The sequence below is a fragment of the Babylonia areolata genome, chromosome 7, assembly GCF_041734735.1.
Source record: "Babylonia areolata isolate BAREFJ2019XMU chromosome 7, ASM4173473v1, whole genome shotgun sequence".
Classification (NCBI taxonomy): domain Eukaryota; kingdom Metazoa; phylum Mollusca; class Gastropoda; order Neogastropoda; family Buccinidae; genus Babylonia; species Babylonia areolata.
The window spans coordinates 5,185,199-5,204,248 of record NC_134882.1 but is presented as its reverse complement, the minus strand read 5'-3'; the positions used below and the strand labels follow the sequence as shown (position 1 = coordinate 5,204,248).

Here is a 19,050-nt window from a genome sequence, read left to right as displayed (position 1 = left end):
GTGGTAAACATTGATATTGCCATTTTCTCTGAAATACTTTGTCTGCCAATACCAAATTTGGCTTAAACATTGTCAAAAAAAAAAAAAAAAAAAAAAAAAATCTTCACAGTCATACCAATGATAGCTTGTAAGTCTCCTGACTTAAGCCGTATTTCCGGATGATGAACGGTTTATGTCGTTGAGGCTGGTTCCGGAATCCAAAAACGCCATTACCTCATCCCAATTGCCGGAACGCTTGATAAGAAGAAGACGTGACATCGTTTTTCTTGTTCGCAATTACAAAAAAAGAAATACAGCACAATCGATGTGTTTACTGAATATGAATATTCTAACGTGGAAACTGAATTAACTGGATGAACATGAAAGAAAAAAAAATTGATTCGAACGTTTCTTCTGTCACTGAGCCTGTAGTCGGACTGGTTTGTGCAGATCTATAGATGTTGCAGTGTGCCTGAGGCGATGTCAACGTCTCCTTTACGGCCGAATTAAAAGAAAGAATTTCTTAAGTAATCGACATATGTCAAGAAAACATTATCTAAATGGTGATATTACCTCAGATATGATAATATTTTCTATCGCGCTATAAAAGGTCGAATGACGTCAGCGGCGGCGAAGTGTTTGGGATTAGACTACTTATTTCTGAACAGAACATCCGTGGTTCGAAACCGCTGGCAGGCAGTTTTGTTGTTGTTTTTGTTGATGTTTTTGTTTGTTTGTTTGTTGTTGTTGTTTAAAAAAATTTTTCTCCAAAGTTTATTAGTATATAATACAGGACCCAGTTTAACGATCTCTCTCTCTCTCTCTCTCTCTCTCTCTCATGATTCCTTTACTCGATACATCGCATGTCACACGTGAGTCTTGAAGACCTTGCCTCTCTTGTTAATTATTATTGCTGTTATTATCACCATTACCATTACCATTATCACTATCATTAAGGATAGATAAGTCTAAGCTACATCAATTGCATGCGAATGGTCCTCATAGGTCATCACTCTCTCTTTTGCAACATCTCCACTGGCTCCCTGTCTCACACCGAATAAAGTACAAGATCAGCACTCTATGTTATAAATGTATTCACAGAACTGCCCCTTCCTATCTCTGTGGCTGCCTTCACCTCTACACTCCATCTCGCTCACTACGATCGGCTTCGGATCCACTCTGTTTACGCATACCCAGATTCAAATACTCGACTGTTGGCCGCCGTTCTTTCTCTGTCTCTGGACCTTGCGATTGGTATGAACTTCCTCTTTCGCTTCGTCAAGTCTCCACTCTCAGCTCCTCCAAGTCTGGCCTTAAAACCCACCTCTTCCCAAACTAGCCCCCCCTTACCTGCCCTTCCTGTCTTTAGTTTCTACAGTTTTAGAGTTATGCATGCGTGTGAATGACTGGTGCGAAAGCGCTTTGGTTTGTCTCTGCACAAGATTCAGCAATATATAAATACCATTATTATTATTATAGTGTTTATACCAAACATTCTGAAACATGACACACAAAGGCTAACGAGTGCAAATCTGATGGTGATCTCAGTGTTTGAGGGGACAACAGCTTGGCGTGAGGTAAGAGCCTAACCACCAAAAAGGCCTGCTATAAATCTTTTCTAACCACCAAAAAGCCTGCTATTGATCTTTTAAGCCTAATGCCCCCCCCCCCCCCCCCCAACGTGCTGATAAGCAGTCCGTGAAATGGCCCTGATCACAGAAATCGGAAGTCTCTCTATGACTCACTCACGGTCAAACTGAACAGGAATCGGTGTACATTATGAAAACCCAGTCTCATGCTGGTCCCGTTACCTTGTTTTTCCCCCTGTCAAGTTCTCGTATTTCTTCCCCGGGGAAAGCATATCGTCACATGGCGTCGTCACCTAAGCCCTATTTTCCATTCTGTCTGCATGCATTTATTTATTTGTGTGTGTGTGTGTGTGTGTGTGTGTGTGTGTGAATGTGGATTTTTTCCCTGTAATATACACTCTCATTGCACGGTTATGTAATATGTTACATGCGCTTAGTAAATGTCGAGTGTAGGTAGGCCAATGTATGTATCAATATGAATTACACAAAAACGCCGCACGCGAAAACTCGATATTTTGTTTTCATCTGAAAGGCAAAACAGGCTGACTGTTCAATCCCAATGACATTGGTTTACAAAAATCCATCTGGAGGCGTGGTTCCCAGTATTTGCTCACTTGTCAAGGACTTTTTGCACATTCTTCGAGTAGGTATGAATACGATATCATGGTTTTATAAGTGTGTTCATCACAAGTTACTGCAACAAGGGTGAAACTACTGCTCAAAAACTTCTGTAGGGGGTAGGGAGAGAGAGGGTATTGCAGGACCGAATTTCCTCTTTTTTTTCCGACTGGCATTAACCCCGACTCCGAACGGTAGCACTGATGTGTTATGTACCACACGCACGGCTTTGCCACGTAGGGCACGTGCGTTTCGAAGGCTGGGTTCTAACAGCTGTGTGCAAGGCAGTCATGCTCACTCAGCATTCCAACTCATTCCTTGGGGACATGCGCGGCTCAGCTTAACCCCTGTGTGTGTAGACACTCCTACAGCATCACTCATCCATTATACATACCGCGACTCTCTGTGGATCCTTCTCCAGTCCTGCCAGCAGTTTAATCACATTCACTGCTTCCCTCCACCCCCACATCAGAGACCCAGGCTGCCAATCCCACATGAGCGAACGGATTCCCAATCAGCTTGGCAAACACAGGAGTAATCAAGCAGCATTGGTCAATCAATCAATCAATGTTGAGCGTGCTGCCGAGCTGTATATAGCACTGATGATGTCACTGCCTGTGTACTGTGCAGTCTGCTATGAATTAGGATCATCATCAGAAACGTCAGCTTCTTTGTTCAGCGTGATTAGCACACTCTCGTTTTCCCTGGTTTGTATTTTACTGTACAGCACCGTAGTACATGAAATCAAGTCCGCTTCTTCGTTCGAGAAGATTCTTTCATTCTCATTTCACCGGTTTTGTATTTTACTGAACAATACTATTGTGCATGAAATCAGGTGTGGGCAAAACATTTCTTCTGCCATTAGTAAAACAGACTTTCCAAAAAAATATACTAGTTGTTTTTGATTTAATGAGGATGGGGCGAACTTTCCGAACATCGACCGGGAGCCATTTTAATCCTCTTTAAGGAAGGCTGTGTGTCATGCCTGATACAACTTTTATTTTTATTTTACTTCACACTTACCAGCAGTCTACATTCTTCCAAGCCTGGGCCAGTGAAACCCTAATTTTTTTTTTTTTTTTTTTTTTAACCAAAACAGACGCTTATTGCTGTAGATTAAAAAAGCCTGCTTGAATTAACAGCCAGACCAGATCTGTAGAGAGACGCTTTTACCAAAGCTAACAGAAGTTGGCGTGGTGGTAACGCGTCCTCCTAGGAAGCGAGAGGATCTGAGTGTGCAGGTTCGAATCCCACACTCACCAGTATTTTCCTTCCCCTCCGCTAGACCTTGAGTGATGGTCTGGACGCTAGTCATTTGGATGAGACGATAAACCGAGGTTTCTATAGCATGCACTTAGCGCACGTGAAAGAACCCACGGCAACAAAAGGGTTGACCTGGGCAAAATTCTGTAGAAAAATCCACTGTGATAGGAAAATCCACTTACACACAGAAAAAAAGAAGAAAAAAACAAACGTGGGGCACTTCGCTGTAGCGACGCGCTCTCCCCGGGGAGAGCAGCACGAATTTCAGTCAGAGACATCTGTTGTTACACAATGTAATACAATACAATATAATACAAGACAAGACAAAAACACAGAATGCTGGAATAACGGATAATTAAAAAAAAAATGTCGTGACAAAATGTAACACAATATATAAAACTATACAATACGATGCAATGCAATACAATACAATACGATACAATACAATACAATACGAGCGTATAATGCTGCGGATTTAAAAGGCTGCTTGAATTAACAACCAGACAGGCCAACACAGTGGCCAGCTATTGTTGAAAGACCCTTTTACCGCCGATATCAATCTGAGCGAAAAGCCTGTTATATCTTCAGAGCATCTTTGCGCGATTGGTGGTGACGGTGGTGGTTGCATGTCGTTGACCCGTGTACATCTTAGTGGTGTGTGTGGGGATGGGGGGGGGGGGGTTGAGGGAGTGGTGGGTGAGGTGGTGAAGGCTCTTTGAGAAGAGTGGCGGTTTTGGTGGTTGTGTGTGTGTGTGTGTGTGTGCGTGTGTCTGTGTGTGTGTGTGTGTGTGTGTGTGTGTGTACGCGCACGTGTGTGTGTATGCACTCGTGTGCGCATGTGAGCGATTGAATGTGTGTGTGCATGCGCGCGCGCCTGTGTGTATGTGTGTGTGTGTCAGACAGAATGAGAGAAAGAGAGAGACAGAGACAGACAGACAGACAAAGAGAGAGAGAGAGAGATAAAGTGTGTGTGTGTGTGTGTGTGGGGGGGGGGGGGGTTGACAGATATCGATCTGTCTAGCCCTGTATCAGTGGGATTTTTTTCATTCACGTTCCAGTGCAGGACTGTGCATTTGGCGGTCTGTGTTTTGCTTCGCTATTTTTGTGCAGGAGATTGGGATATAATCATTGTGCTTGCCTTAGCGTAATGTCATGGAGACGTTAATTGTATGCGTTTTTTTTTTTTATCTGGAAACACAAAACTAGAAGATATAGGCTTAACCATATAATTACTTATCTGTGTATCTATTTAGTTAGTTGGTTATGTTTTTCCTGTCTTCTTTTTCTTTGTTAAGCGCGATACATATCTTCCTTATCTCTTTTTCCTTCTGCTGCCTTCTCGCCATTCTCTTTGGACATATTTTTTGTGGATATTTTCCACTTTTTTTTGTTGTCTGTATGGCATTTCCTTTCAGACACGCGCAAAACAAAGATGTTCCGCTGTTGTTGCTGTTACTACCACTACTACTGCTACTGCTGCTGCTGCTGCTGCTGTAGGTACTACGGCTGCTACTAAGATGACTTCTACTACTGCTGCTGCTATAGCTACTACTACTGCTGCTGTTGCTGCTGCTGCTATTACTATTATGCATATTGCTCCAACTACCCATCATCGTTATTGGCAGTTATGTCTCCAGGGACAGTGCGACGCGTCCCGCTAAAAAAAAATAGACACCCCCCCCCTTTTTTTTTTCTTTTTTTTTAATAATGTGTATGAATAACAGCATCTGGAATAGCTGGACAGTCCGACTGTATTTTGTGAATCTTACAGCGTTATCTAGTCTGCTTCAATGTACCTACGTTCACCCACTGGAGAGAAAGAGAGAGAGAGAGAGAGAGAGAGAGAATAGACGGACACACAGACAGAAAAGATGAGAAAGGCACACAGACACACACACACAGACAGACAGACAGAGAGGAGCATTCGTACGCACGAATGCATACACAAACAGAGCATTGTAAAACAATAAACCCAACTTGATTGTCTGTCTGTATGGCTATGTGTTTTTGTCACCCCCCCCCACCCCCCCCCCATCCCCACAACCCCCCGGACACCCCCCCTCCACTCCCCACCACCATCTCTCTCACTTCCTCCTGACCATTTCCTGAATGGATGCAACAACGTACAATACCACTAACAGCTGAAAATATTTTAATCGTTTTAAATCTGTTTACAACAAGAAAAAAAAAACTCCTTTCCTCGAACACATCCAATTGCTCAGACAATCTTATCATTATTGTACGAATGTCCACAACGGCGAAGAACCGTAAACTTACTGTCTTTTCATGGACAATATGTCCTAAACGGGAAGAGTGATGTCAGAAACAGCTAAGACCAACATTTAGTTATATATATATATGTCTCAGCGAATCTCTTATCTTCGTTTGTGCTACTTAAAACGTTGGCTACTTCTGTTAAGGCGACTGGGTTGTGTTAGGGACAGAACAATTCCTTCGCGAATACCAACTCTTTCCAGACAACGGACAATGGTTTGTTTGTTTTTATCCACATGACTAAAAATGGACAGAACAAAATCTTCTCTTCTTTTTTTTTTTTTTTGTTTGTTGTAAATCCGATAATTAGTTATCACTGCAATATATGCTTTTTCAGTAGGGTCTGCACGTTTTTGTTTAAAATGGTCATGAATGGCTTCTGTAGTGTAGCGTAGTGTAGTGTAGTGTAGTGTAGTGTAGTGTAATTATTGTTGTGTGATATAGTACGGTGTAGGGTAGTGCAGTGTAGTGTGGGGTATTGTATTGTGAGGTAGGGTAAGGTTGGGTAAAGTAGTGTAGTGTTGTCAAAGTGTAGCATACTCTACTGCATTGCACTGCACTGCAATGGAATGCACTACACTACACTACACTACACTACACTACACTACACTACACTGAAGGACCACACTACAGCAACAACCGAATCCTCAGTGCTTAACAGGCGCAATGCCAGGACCCTTGGAACACGCACGGAAACAGACATCAGTCGACAAGCCACTGATGGCCCCAAAACTCCCCTCAAACGCTCTCAACACCACGCTGGTTCTGGTGGAGTAAGCTTGGACATGAACCCCCAAGGCCCCTGGTCCTCTCAGGATGTAGCTGTTACCCGGAGGGTCCTTCCCGGAGACGTCCCCGGAGTTGAGGTCGAAGAGGAACCCGCAGAGGCCCCAGGTGACTTGGGGCACGTCGCGGAAGTCGGTCTGGTAATGGTACTCCACTCTGGGGGTTTGGGGTGTCAGGGTGACCCGGCCAACCTCGCCTGGACAGCGGGAGAGGTAGAGAGAGGGTGGGCAAGGGAGTTAGGGATGAAGGAAGGTGGAGGGTGGAGGTAGGGAATGAATGCTTTATTTATTTAGGCTTATATATTTATTTATTTATTTATTATTCATTTAATGATTTATTTTTATTTAGCTCCACATGGATGGAAAACAGATTATGTAAAAAACTTTGAAACATAAACAGAACATAGAGACAGACAGACAGATAGACAAAACACTTTGGCCGCGGTACAGCGAAGGAGAAACTGTGACACTGGAACTCAACACTTTATTCAATGAAGGCCATGGCTCTAAAAGAAAACAGAGGCGAGAAGGGTATTGTGTACATGTGCAGAATATGACTCAAATGTTGAAGTGTAACCAGTTCTCTCAAAACTGTACATTAAAAAAAACACTAAAAAAAAAACACACCACGAACAACTTGCCACTGTTAACTGAGAAGCCTTTATGGGATATACAGCGCCCAGCTGCGTCCAGCACGATCATCACCCGATGCCAGCATTTTACAAAACCGACATGGATACAGCTGTGCTTCATATATTTCGTCAGGATCGATGCTATGCTGAGGCCTCAATTGAGAGATGGGTGGGGGATGGGGGAGGGGAGGGGGGAGATGGGAAGGAAGGGGAGAAAGTGACAGAGAAGACGGTTAGGGGAGGCAATGAGACAGACTGTTTTAGGGAGGGAGGTGGGGAGAGAGAGAGAGAGAGAGTGTGTGTGTGTGAGTCTGTGTGTGTCTGTGTCTGTGTGTGTGTTTGCGAATGTAGGTAATAAAAAAAAAGGTTCCTCTTACTTATTCCCTTGACACTGAGGAGAGAAACACACACACACACACACACACACACACACACACACACACACACACACACACACACACACACACACACACACACACACACACACACAATCACACACACACACAATCACACAATCACACACACACACAATCACACATATGTATATAGATATACAGATAGAGACACATGTACATATATATATATACAGACAGGCAGGTAGGCAGACACAGAGACAGAGACAGAGACAGAGGCAAAGAGAAAACGCTTACACATCCGTCGGCTCTGGCTGTCTTTGATCGAGTGAAGAGTGGTTGCAGTCTGCTCCACAGAATGGGAAACCGTTTCCAACTCGTTGTCTTGGACCTGCCCGACAGAGGTCCGCCATGAGAGAGAGAGAGAGAGAGAGAGAGAGAGAGAGAGAGAGAGAGAGAGAGAGACAGAGACAGAGAGACAGAGACAGAGACAGAGACAGAGAGACAGAGAGAGACTGAGACTGGGTTACTTGTTCTTTCAGGCGATGCAAAAGGATAACGACGCTTGTGGTTCTCTGTTCCGCTTGTCTTTCCATCTGTGTCGTTGTATGCCTGTCTCTTTCTCTCTCATATGAATATGCATATGCACACACACACACACACACACACACACACACACACACACACACACACAGATATATATATATCAGGGTGTTCAGGCCTAGCGGTAACGCGTCCGCCTAGGAAGCAAAAGAATCTGGGAGCACAGGACTGAATCACCACTCGCCAGACTTCTTCTCTTAAGTGGTGGTCTGGACGGTAGTCATTCAAATGAGCCGATAAACCGTGACCCCGTGCGCAGGCATGTGTTTAGCGCAACGGCAACCAAACTGTTGTCCCTGGGAGGGAAAGAAAGTGTAGAAAAAGGCACTTTGATAGTATATTGCCTTCCTCTGACCCCCCCAACCCCCTTTGCTCTGTCTTTCTCCCCACCAGTCCCGTTCTCACCACTTCATCCAACCCTTCACAAACCTTACCCAGCAACAAGCAAACATAGAATACCCCTCCCCACCAGTCCCGTTCTCACCACTTCATCCAACCCTTCACAAACCTTACCCAGCAACAAGCAAACATAGAATACCCCTCCCCACCAGTCCCGTTCTTACCACTTCATCCAACCCTTCACAAACCTTACCCAGCAACAAGCAAACATAGAATACCCCTCCCCACCAGTCCCGTTCTTACCACTTCATCCAACCCTTCACAAACCTTACCCAGCAACAAGCAAACATAGAATACCCCTCCCCACCAGTACCGTTCTCACCACTTCATCCAACCCTTCACAAACCTTACCCAGCAACAAGCAAACATAGAATACCCCTCCCCACCAGTACCGTTCTCACCACTTCATCCAACCCTTCACAAACCTTACCCAGCAACAAGCAAACATAGAATACCCCAGACCTACCAGACTCAACAACAACAACAACAACATAGTCTTGCATATGTTTACTCTAGCCAATATCATATGTTGACTGTGTTGACTTTGTACAAATTTTACGTCACTGGGTTGGGTTACGTTGCGTTGGGTTACGCTGCTGGTCAGGCATCTGCTTGGCAGATGTGGTGTAGCGTATATGGATTTGTCCGAACGCAGTGACGCCTCCTTGAGCTACTGAAACTGAAACTGAAACTTACGTCACTTAGTCTTAACTTTATATATCTTATTATAAAGCGCGGTGAGCCCCATCTGAGATGGGGAGAGTACTGTGCTATATAAGCCTGCATTTTTATCATTACTATTATTACTATCATTAACAACAACAACATCCCCACCACACCCCTACCCCCCGAACCCTAACCTGAAGCAGCTTGTCCTTTAGGCCAAGGACAGTAGAATGGAGACGGTTCACATCCCTGCTCTGCGAGAGGTCCACAACCTGGGCCTGGGTCCTCAGAAGCTCTGTCTGTTGCTGTCGCTCCGTGTTGCCCGTGTTCAGGGTGTTCAGCTCTCCCAGGTGCACGTGCAGACTCTCCGCGTCAGCTTCCAGCTCTGTCAGCTGCTCCGAGAGAATCAAACCACAAACCATGTCGCTTACAGCCCAGCTGTTCGTTCTGAGGGAATGACCGCGGGTTATTTATAAATGTGTTGATGGTTTGAATAGCATGGTATGGTTGGTTGGTCGGTTGTTAGATAAGTAAGAAGAGATGGAGGGATGGAGGGGGGGGATTAGGTTGGACGGTAGATAGATGAGAAGGGATGGAAAGAGAGAGAGGGAGAGAGCGAACGAGCGAGCGAGAGAGAGAGAGAGAGAGACGGGGAGGAACTAGGTTGGTAAAGTACATTGAAAGGGATGAAGATAGAGAGGAAGTAGGACGGTTGGAAGATTGAGAAAAGAAAGGAGGAAAGGAGAAAGGGATGGAAATGACAATGACAATGACAATGAAAAAGACAATGACAATGACAAAGACAATGACAATGACAATGACAAAGACAAATGTTTTATTGAGGGTAGAATGGATAAGCTGGAACCTTCTTTACACCATGCCCTCACACACGCATACACACACATACACACATTGTAATAAATGAAATAAGTATGAATAATAAATGACATAGGACAAACCAAATAGATAATAATAGTTAAATAAATGGATCAAAATCAAAGATTACAATTACGGAAACATGAAAATCATACAAAACATTGCCACATGAAAATCTTCAAACACACACGTGTGTGCACACACAGGCATCATACACATAATCTCGAACACACAAGTACACAGAGATACACACGCATTCTTACACTCGCCGATTTTCCTTGCTTGCACACTGTTGGAGAACAATTAATCAAAGTACGTTGGCTTACTAGGATCTCATCATATGCTTTGATTTTGCTGGTACTAATTACATTTGTTGCATCAGATATTTCTGATACGCTTTTTTGAAAGATGAGAGAGAGAGAGAGAGAGAGAGAGAGAGAGAGAGAGAGAGAGAGAGAGAGAGAGGGAGAGAGAGAGAAGTAGACTGTTTGGCAGATATGAAAGAAGGAAGTGAAGAAGGGAAGAAGCGGGTTTTTTCTGTCTGTATTGTTCCACTACCAAAGCGGATTCTTCTTCAGAATTTTTGCCAGGGACAACACCCTTCTGTTGCCGTACGTTCTTCTACGTGCACTAAGTGCATGCTGCAAATGGGACCTCGGGTTTATTAGCTCATTCGAATAACTAGTGTCCGGTCCATTACTCAAGGTCTAATGGAGGGGGAGAGATTACTGGCGAGTGGCTGGTGGAGAGATAAGAAGGTGGAACAAGTTGGTTGGTTGGCTGGCTGGCTGGTTTGGTATGTAGATCGGTAAGAAGGAAAACAGGGAGGGGGGGCGTAGGATGGAGTGGAAAGTAGGTAAGTGGATTACTAGGCAGGCGGGAAGCCGGTAGATAGGTACATGTAATTCGCAGTTAGGTAAGTGCAGATATATAGATTTTGTTGTTGTTGTTGCTTTGGGGGTTTTTTTGTGGTTGTTTTGTGGGGGTTTTTTGTGTTGGTTTTTTTTTTTTTTGGGGGGGGGGGTAGTGGTTGATAGATGAACTAGTTTAATGCCGATAACCCATCGGTGTGGATAAGACCAACAACATAATTATCCCGAGGACAGGGGTCACTCTCTAAGACTTCACGGACATCATCACAATGATAACACACCGAGGTAGGCAACGAGAATGAATTTTCGGAGTGGTTTGTGTGTGGGAAGGGGGGGGGGATCGGGGGGGGGGGGGGGGATGGAAGGGGCGGTGGGAGGCTCGATATTCAAATTCACAATCCTCTGAATGCAATGTGAGCTCTGCTCTGCAGCGACTGAACTATAGGAGTTACCCTAAAGGCACATATTCCATCATGATATTGTTTATGGAAACTTTTATAGCTTTTCGTAGCCTAGAGGTAATCCCATGATTAACATCAAAACGAATGAATACACAACGTTCAAAGCACACGTGGAGGGTGACTCAGAGGGTGGGGATTGGCAGGGGGGGGGGGGAGTGAAGGTGTGAAGGGAGTAAAAATGAAAAAAACCCAAAAAACAACACATTTTAATTTCAGGAGAGCAGCCACATACCGTTCATAATAATTACAGCCAGGGGTAAAATCTGCAACATGCTGAATCATGTATTACGTTCAAGATTGTTCTAAATTATTGGGGCTTTTTTATTTACAGTAAAAAAAATAATAAATGAAATAAAATAAAATAAAATAAAATAAAACAAGGAGAACCGTTATTGACACGCGTTATTGGAAAAAAAAAGTGTTGACATGGGAGACAACTCATTCAACCTTTGAGCCATGCCAGGACTTAATACCATCTTCGACTCATTATATCTCTTTATTTGACAAGATTTCGTAATGTCATCATATAACCTTTGGTATGCGTTCTTTCACAAGTGACTCGCCATGATTATGCACATTTGAAGAACGATTCGATTAAAATAGTATATCAAGAATGTGTCAGCGTTTCAGAGTACGTGTCCTCATTGGATTTATACATTTACATGCTCCTTGGCCAAAGAGAAGAAAAACGTTTGCTGTGATTTGCAATGCAAAATTGTACATTTTGACGATAAGAAAAGAAAACATGAAAAAGAAGACCAAGCACAAGAAAATAAAACAAAACAAGAGAAAACAAAACATCACAATGTGACCTCCCCCCCCCCCCCCAACACACACACCCTCCTCCACTTCCCTTCTCACCACCCACCTCAAAGGCCCCATCCCCATCCCCCCTGCTCCCCACCCTTCCTCATCCCTTCCCCTCTGCCTCTCCCCGAGCTCTCAATGCTCTCTCAACACCCCCATCCACCCCCAACTCCTCCACCCAACCCCCAGTCCTCAACACCCACCCACCCTCCCCCCCGCCCTCCCCATCCCCTTCTTCCCTCACTCACCTCTTCCTCCAGCTCGTCCAGAGCTTCGTTCTGCAGCTGGTCCACCTCGGCCATAGCCAGGAATTGGCCCAGCTTGAGCTCCTTGGCCCGCTTCTCCTCTATGGACAGGCGGGCACCCAGGGCGTCCACCTCCTCTGTGTGGGCCTTGATCTGGTCCGCTATGTCTGCACGATGGTGAGGATGATGATGAGTGTGATGATGAGGGTGATGATGATGATGATGATGAGGGTGATGATGAGGGTGATGATGGTGAGAAGTAGAATGATGAAGATGAAGGTAAGGAGGAGGAGGAAGAAGAGGAAGAAGAAGATGATGATTGTGATGGTGGTGGTAATGATTATTGTGATGATGATGACGACTACGCCGCAACCCCCCCCCCCCCCCCACACCCCCACCCCCACATACACCCTCTCTTCCCCGCCCACTTCCCTTTCTCATTGAGGTTTATCTGTCTTCATTTTTCTGTTAATTAAAATTTGTTTTCTGTCCACCAGCAACGGTAGTCGCAGGAGTAGCACGCAGTTATGTTGTTTTTACATAGCGGTAACATTAGCAGTAGTAGCAGCAGTACCGGCAGTCGTTGTCTTCTTGCTGTTGTTGTTGTTGTTTTTGTTGCACTGCAGGCATCAAGCCAAAGAAATCCACAAATTTCTAATACTAGCTCTTCATACCCTACTATTTCAGCTGCTGCTACTTTTCACAAACCACCAAGACAAATGGAAACCATGTGAACCTCCGAGTCGTGATAGGAACTCTTTATGCTTTGTAACGGCAGCAGCAGTAAGCAGAGCAGCAGCAGCAGCGGCAGTATCAGTAGTTGTTGTAGTTGGTGTGTGTCCATCGAGATCGATGATGATTATCGTTGTCATCCAGTTGGGGGACTGGGGGAGGGTGGTTGGGGGGGGGGGGGGGGATGCTCATGAATCTATCTGTGAATGCGCAGATGGCTGAATAGTCCAATCTGCGCACGAAATGTTCGCTGACAGTTGGGGCAGACAAAGACAGGCATATCATTGTCAGGGAGCTTGTTTGCCCGTGACTTTCTGGCCTGCCTCTTCTGAACAGTAGTAGTAGTAACAGCAGCAACAACAGCAGGGGTGGTGTTGTCATTGCTGCCGCAGCCATCCTTCTAGTTGTTGTCATTTTTCTAGTCACACCAACAACAAATAATGTTAATAACAACCTTACCTTCCATTTGCTTGTACACTTCATCCAGTTCGGTCAGCGGTTTCTTCTCATTCGGTGCCAGGGTCTGTGGCACCACAGGGAGAATACCTCCGTAGCCAATTCCGAATCTGTCAGGACCGGGTGGGAAGTTGTAGCCGTTGCCGCTATGGCGCTCATTGTGGCCAACTCTGGTTTGAAGAGAAATACGGATACGTTTGTGTAATGAATTATGTCCGTGACAACGTTTACTGCTGTGTGGTCATCCAAGGTGGTGAAAAATATATATTCAAAGAGAGTTGAGCAATAATTCAATGATGGGAGGAAAGGTTTATGGGTGTACAATTCCCTCGGATGAGGGGGCTTGGGGGTACAGTTAAAGAGGATGAGGGGGCTTGGGGGTACAGTTAAAGAGGAGGAAAAATACACGAGAGGTGGACATAATATGTAAATTTCCTATTTCGTTTCTTTCCTTTTTTTTTCTTTTAAATGATATGATAAGTATAGTATGCATTTACAAGGCGCTTACCCCGCGGCTTTAAGCGGGTTTAGCAAAACATGTGGCTTGAATAAGGTACATGAATATGACAAATAATAAAGATCAAGACTTGTAAGAAATACTCTTGAAACGGAAAAATCATTCACAGCACACACGCCGTCCCACGTCACCTTCCACACACACACACACACACAGACAGACAGACGCACACACAGATACACACACACACACATCCTCCCTCCCCACACATGCAAAACAAAAGGACTGCCGAGGGGCGAGACCTCAAAAGTTAAGAATAATTATGTTCAAATCAAAGATTTCGAAGTTAGAGAGGAGAACAGTGACGGATATTTTGCGGAAAATATTTCCAGAAACAATTCCCTTTCATCGACTTTGAAATCGTGACGAAAAGAAATGACTTATTTCAGGAGTATTAGCAGGTTAGGATACCTGTAATGTCATGCAAGCAATGATTACGATTGCAAAGAAAAATGAACAGCGTTTTTAAAATATGTAAATGAGTTCAGAACATTCTACATGTGCAATATATATCTGGCTGCGTGATCTTGGATCAATCGCCAACATATCCATCATCTGGATTTAAGTGGTTTTCTTCTCTTGATGGAAAGTCCGACAAGGATTGTCGTGGTCGAACAAGGACCTGAAATTACGGAGAAAGATGATATAACTATAGGATGCTGGAATATCTGCTAACGTCCGTGCGGTTATCAGTGATACTGACATTGCAGGCACTAGGCCTATTTTGTCTATTCAGCGCCGTGTCACGGAAGACTAAGACAACTCTTTAATGCAGCAGTTGAACCAATATTTGCATCCTCACACAAAACTCTGCAAACACATCCTGGTTTCATCGTATGATCAATGTGATAACCAACGTTAACACTCTCAGGAGGAGATGGTTGGGAAGTCCGGGGAGGGGGGGGGGGGGTTCAAGGAAATTTGGTTATCATAGCTGAGATCACAAGTGATATTTTTATTTATTACTGTTTTTGTTTTGATGGATCATACTTCGTTCGTGCTGACTGTTCTTTTTCTCCCTTATCTCTGTGAACAGACACTTGGGCGCCGCATAGAAGAACTGTTCACTAGATTCTTCCAGGTGTGTCTGTTGGGTGTCCATTTTTTCTGTCTTCTCCACACCTCGCTCCTTCAACAATTCTTTGGAGGATTGATTAGAAAGGCCTCTGGATGTTGTTGGACCAAACCAGTATAGTTTTTTTTCTTGGCTGGTGTTATTAGATCTTCATAATTATGGTCTAAGGTGCTGCTTGATGGTTTGATGTACTTGTTCACTGGTGTTTTGATTAATTGATGTATCTGATCTTTAGTATTTCGCGATTACACCACATTTTCGTGGTTTGGTTTATTCTTTCCAAATCCGCCGTGAAGGTCCATGTCTCGCATGCATACAAGAAGGTAGAATGTACCAGTGCACACAGGAGCCAGATCTTGTGTTTCATAGAGAAGCTGCTGTCCTTCCATACAGGTCTCAGTCTGGACAGTGCTGGTGTTGTCTTTGCTACCCTTGAGGGGATTTCGGGTTTAGCTCCTTCATTGCTAACGGTGGATCCCGGGTCAGTGAACAGCTGAGCAGTTTCTAGCTTCAGTCCATGGACAGTTACACAAGCAGTAATGGCGGTGTTGTGGCCAGTCATCGCCTTGGTCTTTTCGGCGCTGATTTCCACACCATATCTTGTCGATGATTCATCCAGTGTTTTAACTCTCTCCATACGAACGGCGAAAGAGACGACGTTAACAGCGTTTCACCCCAATTACCATCATCAAAATATTGCAAGCGGAAGGCTCTTATACTGAAGACGTGAATGTTGACAAAGAATACCACAATTCTGACGACGGAAGCTAAAGGTTGGGTCATTCAGACACCGTGGGCCACTAGACATCCGAGGGGTCTATGTAGAGGAGAAGAGAGGACTGGCCGTACTGAGTGAGTTAACAAGCTTGGTGAGTCCTTGCTCACTGTCTTCCACGCCATCAATGTCATACGTGAAGACAAAGGTTCTGGTGGTTCTTCCTCTGATACTGACTGTACTGGCATGATTTTGTGCTGATATGCACAAGTAAATAACATGACATGTGACATCAACGGTAAACGTATTATTTACATGATATTTCAGGAGAAATAAATTAGCAAACAAAAATTATCTCACCCACCTTGGTGTGGCATTCCTCTTTCTTTGACTTGACAGAATGAATTTCCGTCACATCTTTGTGCTATAAATCGCGAGATATGAGGTTCTTCTGAACTTTCGAAAAAAAAAAAAACCAGCCCCAGCTTGACAAATAAGACTTGGTCTTGAATAAAAAGTAATATAACAATTGATTACTTACCCAGGAAGTTTACTTATCATATCATTTGTATTAATATTTCGTTGGACAATGCCACTTCATAGACAGACAAGTAGAAGATGGCTGGTTTATATATATAAAGATACACGCATAAACAGAGATAAAAACAAAGTGACATATAATGTATGGGTACACTTACGCAGCGCCCACGAAAATAACAGCCAGGCGAAGAGAACTGAACAAAAACATGATTCGTATCGTCGAAGGTCTGGGCGTAGACTTCCCCCAGCACAACTGAATCTGCCGAATAGGATAGCTCTGTTTTGTATATGATAAATGTTTCTATGTATAATAAGAGCGTCAGCTGAGGGCACAGAATGAGAGGGGGTGTGGGGAGGAAGCGGGAGAGAGAGAGGGGTGGGGTGGGTTGGGGGCGGAGGGGTATGGGGAGTCTGAAACAGAACGGAATGCAGATAAAGGGACAAACTGCCAGATCGCGATAAAGCGGAGCTGCTGGCTGAACACGCGCATCGAATTTTAAATAATCGAATGATTGTAGTCGTGAAAAAATGCCAAAAGGACCAGACAGGGTAAAGATTGTGGTGGCGAAAAACACGCTTCGAATTCGAAGTGTAGCGGATTATCGAAGTCGTAAACTTTCCTGTGTCATAAACGAAATAAATGATGCATGTGAATGATTCGTTTTGGTATTTGGATTCATTGTCAGGTAATTTTCAACCGTGGAAAGCATATCTGTTCGTGGGCGCTTGCATGCTCTCGTGTACACATACGCGCTGGAATGCACGTGCACAGACTTACTTATACAAGCACACGCTCGCGCAAGATATCGCATCCTCCTACACTTCATCGCATCACAGCTAACTAAATTTACGATAATCATGTGATCTCTCTCTCTCTCTCTCCATATATATATATATATATATATATATATATATACAGAGAGAGAGGGAGTGTGTCTTAGATAGATCGATAGATCTTTCCCCGTCTTTCTTATTTATTCTACATTTATTAATCAATGAGCGGAAAAAAAGATGGAATGGAAAGATTAACAAAGAGAGAGAGAGAAATGAAAAAAAAGGAAAGAAAGAAATGTGAAAGGAAGAATAACAGAAAAACAAAAAGAGAAACAAGGAAAGAAAGAAAGAGGCACAGAAAGACAGAAAGAAAGAGAGGGAACCAACACCGATGACAAACGCAATCCCACAGGGATAGATGGCGAGACAGAGATGGATACACTTTTAATTGCAAAGTCTGAACGAGGTCTGAATGCTAAAACCTTGTTTAACACCTTCACAGCTGCTGACGAGTATGCCCGTCAGTGAAGAGCTGTCACCTCACCGAAACAAGACTGAATTTCTAGTTCAGTCACTGTTCTCTATTTGGTATTCTTCCTCTTGCGTTAACATACTGCATGTCTTGTAATCTCCTTGAAATACGTTTACACACCACCCCTTCATGAGAGGCCATGGCCTTTTTTCGAATAAACCATCCGAATTCGATTCTTCTCGGGACTGTATTACCTTTGTTCAGCAAAACCAGATTGCTCCACTTTAAAGGGTACAAAGTGCATTAACTAAACTTCAGATTTATGCCTTCTTTTCCATCACCTCCACCCCCCCCCCCCTTTCCCCGACTCTTCCTACTTCTCTCCCTTCGCCTTCTTTCCCATCAACCCGTCCTCCCACCCTCCTCTCTCTCTTTCCCCGACTCTCTACTCCCAACTTCTCGCCCTCCGCCTTCTTTCCCATCAACACCCCCCCACGCCCCCTCTCTCTCTCTCTTCCCCTCTGATTACTCTCCGGTGGCCGGCCGTAGCTTCCTGCTCTGGAGCACACCAAGGTGGTGACGTTGCACGGTGCTCGCTCTGTCCATGGCTTTCGAGTGACACGGCTGTGCGGGCCAGGCTCGCACGTTGGCCCGATCCCTCGAGGGGCTATCAGTGTCAGTCTGTCTTGTAAGTCACTAAGTCCCCACACAGCACGTCTGCGACGGTGCACCATGTTAATTTGCGGCCCTGTTCAAAACGTAACCACGGATACCCCCTAAAATAAATAAAATAATTTTTAAAATAATAAAGAAGATGATAAAATTCATGCCCCGATCTTTCCAGACTGGATGGAGTTACAGGTATCCCCAAACAGTTTTTTTTTTTTAATTGTTGCAGATGCTGCTTGAGTTATTGTCGTTATCAGTTGTTTTTTTTGGTGAAAGTTTCGGTTAAAGGCTCTTTTCATTCCAAAATTAACGCAACTAAAATAAAAACAAAACAAAAAAGAACACATTTCCTGGGGCGGGACAGGGGATGAGGTGCAAACTGTTGTAAAGGAAGAAGAGGTTGTAAGGAAAAAGTGGTGAGGACGCCAAGAGAAAGACGAGCAGAACAGTCATTTCATTTGGCACGAACATGAACGCATCAGTTGTTGGGTTGTTTTCCCCACAGAACACGACTGACCCATTCCTCACGCTCTTCGCACTGCGGCATCGTCTTGGTCTACTGTGTTATGAGGTCGTACAAAGGGCTCATAATTATTTTTATCCTCTGCACCATTTCAGTACAGTTACTTCCAAGCCGTTCGTCCTGAATCCCCCCCCCTCCCCTACACACACACATCC

General features: G+C 44.3%; 1 protein-coding gene across 1 annotated transcript; it reads right to left on the bottom strand.

The window, feature by feature from the left end:
- Nucleotides 1-5,986: 5,986 nt before the first annotated feature.
- Nucleotides 5,987-18,198, bottom strand: LOC143283677 (uncharacterized). Its single transcript, XM_076589900.1, has 6 exons — nt 16,616-18,198; nt 13,614-13,780; nt 12,426-12,589; nt 9,356-9,553; nt 7,791-7,884; nt 5,987-6,705 (listed from the first exon to the last, which is right to left on the bottom strand). Exons 1-6 carry the CDS (start codon nt 16,663-16,665, stop codon nt 6,371-6,373), a joined length of 1,008 nt encoding a protein of 335 aa, XP_076446015.1. The 5' UTR covers nt 16,666-18,198; the 3' UTR covers nt 5,987-6,370.
- Between the last annotated feature and the right edge of the window lie 852 nt (nt 18,199-19,050).

What these genes read in the sequence shown, in the direction of transcription:
- LOC143283677 (XM_076589900.1), bottom strand. Translation starts at nt 16,665, where the DNA reads ATGTTTTTGTTCAGTTCTCTTCGCCTGGCTGTTATTTTCGTGGGCGCT. An exon ending in TGGACGAGCTGGAGGAAGAG is followed by an intron (nt 9,554 to 12,425) that starts GTGAGTGAGGGA and finishes CTCTCGGAGCAG; the next exon opens with CTGACAGAGCTGGAAGCTGA. An exon ending in CAGCCAGAGCCGACGGATGT is followed by an intron (nt 6,706 to 7,790) that starts GTAAGCGTTTTC and finishes CCCGCTGTCCAG; the next exon opens with GCGAGGTTGGCCGGGTCACC.